This window comes from Pteropus alecto, unplaced genomic scaffold (genome assembly GCF_000325575.1).
Source record: "Pteropus alecto unplaced genomic scaffold, ASM32557v1 scaffold114, whole genome shotgun sequence".
In the NCBI taxonomy this organism is placed as follows: domain Eukaryota; kingdom Metazoa; phylum Chordata; class Mammalia; order Chiroptera; family Pteropodidae; genus Pteropus; species Pteropus alecto.
This window is the reverse complement of record NW_006435793.1, coordinates 3,426,931-3,429,800: the sequence shown is the minus strand read 5'-3', so window position 1 is coordinate 3,429,800 and position 2,870 is coordinate 3,426,931. Positions and strand designations below refer to the sequence as shown.

The window sequence follows — 2,870 nt, the reverse complement described above, 5'->3', positions numbered from 1 at the left end:
TGATCTGGTCGAAATTTTTAAAAAATTAAACTTGTTTTTTTTCCCCTTTGTAAAAACATAACTGGATAAAACCGGATTTTAGCATCTTTGTAACTTTGAAAGAAGGAAGCTGAGAAGCTTTGTTGGGCAGGTGAAAAGCCCCTCTCCAGTCGTTCTAGCACCCATCCGCTGAGGAATTATACAAACCATTCCATCGCTTCCACAGCTCAGTCGGTGGATCGAGGATCTGAGTTTTTTGCCTCTTTCTCCCGAAAGCTGTTGCTCAATGATTGGCGGGGCTGAGCCGGCCCCTAGCTCACTGCCACTAAGAACGCGACTAAAACCTCCGAAGCTGTGCAGCCCACATTCTCGCGGCTCACTCCGCTGCGCCCAGCCCTGCACCAGCAGCCCCGCGGAAAGCTGCGTCCCGGCTGAAGCCTCTAGAGTTGGTACCAAGGCCTGGAATCCTAAGGGTCGAAGGAGCCTCCGAGATCCACAGATGCCCTCCCGCCTCGGATTCCCACAGCAGAAAATTGAGGTCCTGCGAAGCAGAAGGGACAGGCCCAAGATCTCTCCGAGGAATACCACAAAGAGAACCCAGGCTGGTAGGGCTGCCGCCGCAGGCAGTCTCGGGCCAGGCCTGAGTCCCGCCTTCGGGGGCTGGTAGGAAATGAACTCAGAAACCGGACACCCGCGAAGCAAACGGGTCCGGTCTGCCCGCCCCTTCGCTCCCGGAGAGACACGCCCAACCGAAGCACCCCGCAGCCCTCATCTTTCGCAGCCTTCACTCCCCGCTGCGAAAAGGGGTGGCTCGGTGGCCCCCAGGGTCTTGGGAGCCACTTGGAGCCTTCTAGCCTGGGCGAACTGGAGGAGGAGGTGACCGCGAGAGAGCAGACGCCTAGCCTTCATCCTCTGTAAGCTGTGTGCCACTCTCCATCATACGTACAGAGAGGGGTCCCGAGTCACCCAAAGGCAGATGATTACAGGTTGAGGGTAGCCTTTCCCTAAATATCGTCAACGGAGGGGCTCTAGGGATGCACACCCTCCGTACCGTCAAGAAACCTGGGACCCAAAGAGGGAAAGTGCTGCCTCCAGCATGTAGCAGGGAAGCGCAGTAATAACAGGCGCAAGTGTGCGGCTCTGCTACGCGGCGAAGTCTCCGTGGGGCTGTGGCAAGTCACCTCCCCTACTGGACTTAGGAATCCTTGTCTGAAAGATGAGGGACTGAATGAGGAACTGAATGACCTGGGCTTGGAAATCATTCTAAAAAACCTTCAGAGCCAGTCACCAGGAACGTCTTTTCCTTTCCCCGTCCTTCAACCCACAGGAACCAAGCACCACCTCGGCCAGTTCTCACCCTCTCCGGAGAAAAAGTGAAGCAAGCCCTTTCTTTCACCTGCGGATCCCAGCTCTCCACAGAGATTGGAAAAGTCCGGACGCGCTGAGTTTGGGCGCTGAGGTCTCTTGAGACAGTCCCTGGCCTCTCCGGGCCTCAGTCTCCCCGTCGGCACGCAGAGGCGGCCGGCCGGGGGATTGCCGAGCGCCCTCCCTGCTCTGATGGTGTGGGGCTCCATCCGCCGCCACAGCTGCTCCTACCTGGGGAGGTGCGTTGGGACTCAGGGGGCGGGCAGTTGGGGGGCGGGCGGGGAACGGGCGCCGCCCCAAGCTTCCTGGCGCCTTTAAGGAGGAGAAGCCGGCAGAAGGAGGAGCTGGTCCCGGTAAGTGCAGGGGAGCGCCTCGCCAGCAGTCCCGGTGGTGGTGGAGGCCAATGCTACAGAGAGGGAGTCACCGGCTGCCCTGCCTGGCCTGCGCCGCGACTTCGCCGCGGGCGCCTCGCCTCCCTGCCCTCCGCAGCCAGGGCCACCCGGGCGCCGCCTAGGCGGCCCCCACCAGGGTACTCACGCCGTCAATAACTGCCCTCTCTTCTGGTCTTACGGCCCGCAGCCTCCTCTGCGCGCACTACCTCGACGGTTATCTTCAGATCAGCGGGAAGCCCAGACCAACTGCTGGCGCCTCAGCCCCAGGACTGCTTCCCGACCCCTTGCCCGTCTGGGACCAGCGCGCGAAGGACCCCTCTGCCCATGACGGGGGCCTAGTCCTGGTCCCGACGCCACTGCTGGCGCCTGGCCTCGAGCTCCAGAACACGAGCAGAGCTGTGGGTGGGCGGGACACTCCCGAGCCTCTGTCCGCAGTGAGCCGGCCCTGAAACCACCGGCGCCCGGCCTCCAGCGCGCCCCTGCCGGGGAAGCTGTGCTCCCGGTACCAGCCCGCGAGGACTCCCCTGAGCTCTCCGCAGAGGGGTCCAGCGTCCGTTCCTGTGACCCTGCGGGGCCGGGCCCCTCAGCTCCCAGACCCGCCCCCGGATCCTCGACAGCAGCGGGCGGCGGGGACCCGGGACGGCTGCACCATGACGGCCGAGAGCGGGCCGCCGCCGCCACCGCAGCAGGAGGCACTGGCTGCGGTGAAGGAAGAGCAAGGTGAGGCGGGCGCCGGGGTCCCGGCGGAGGCAGCTGCCCGCGGCGCAGGCGGACGGCGGCGGAAGCGCCCTCTGCAGCGCGGGAAGCCGCCCTACAGCTACATTGCGCTCATTGCCATGGCCATCGCGCACGCGCCGGAACGCCGCCTCACGCTGGGCGGCATCTACAAGTTCATCACGGAGCGTTTCCCCTTCTACCGCGACAATCCCAAAAAGTGGCAAAACAGTATCCGCCACAACCTCACGCTCAACGACTGCTTCCTCAAGATCCCGCGCGAGGCCGGCCGCCCCGGCAAGGGCAACTACTGGGCGCTCGACCCCAATGCCGAGGACATGTTCGAGAGCGGCAGCTTCCTGCGCCGCCGCAAGCGCTTCAAACGCTCGGACCTGTCCACTTACCCGGCCTACATGCACG

General features: G+C 63.2%; 1 protein-coding gene across 1 annotated transcript in view; it reads left to right on the top strand.

The window, feature by feature from the left end:
• The first annotated feature begins 2,386 nt into the window (after nucleotides 1–2,386).
• Nucleotides 2,387–2,870, top strand: part of FOXE1 (forkhead box E1) — a 1,562-nt gene continuing 1,078 nt past the window's right edge. The window contains exon 1 of the mRNA XM_006911592.2: nucleotides 2,387–2,869. Coding sequence (XP_006911654.1) covers nucleotides 2,387–2,869 — 483 coding nt within the window. The remainder of the gene's footprint in view (nucleotide 2,870) is intronic.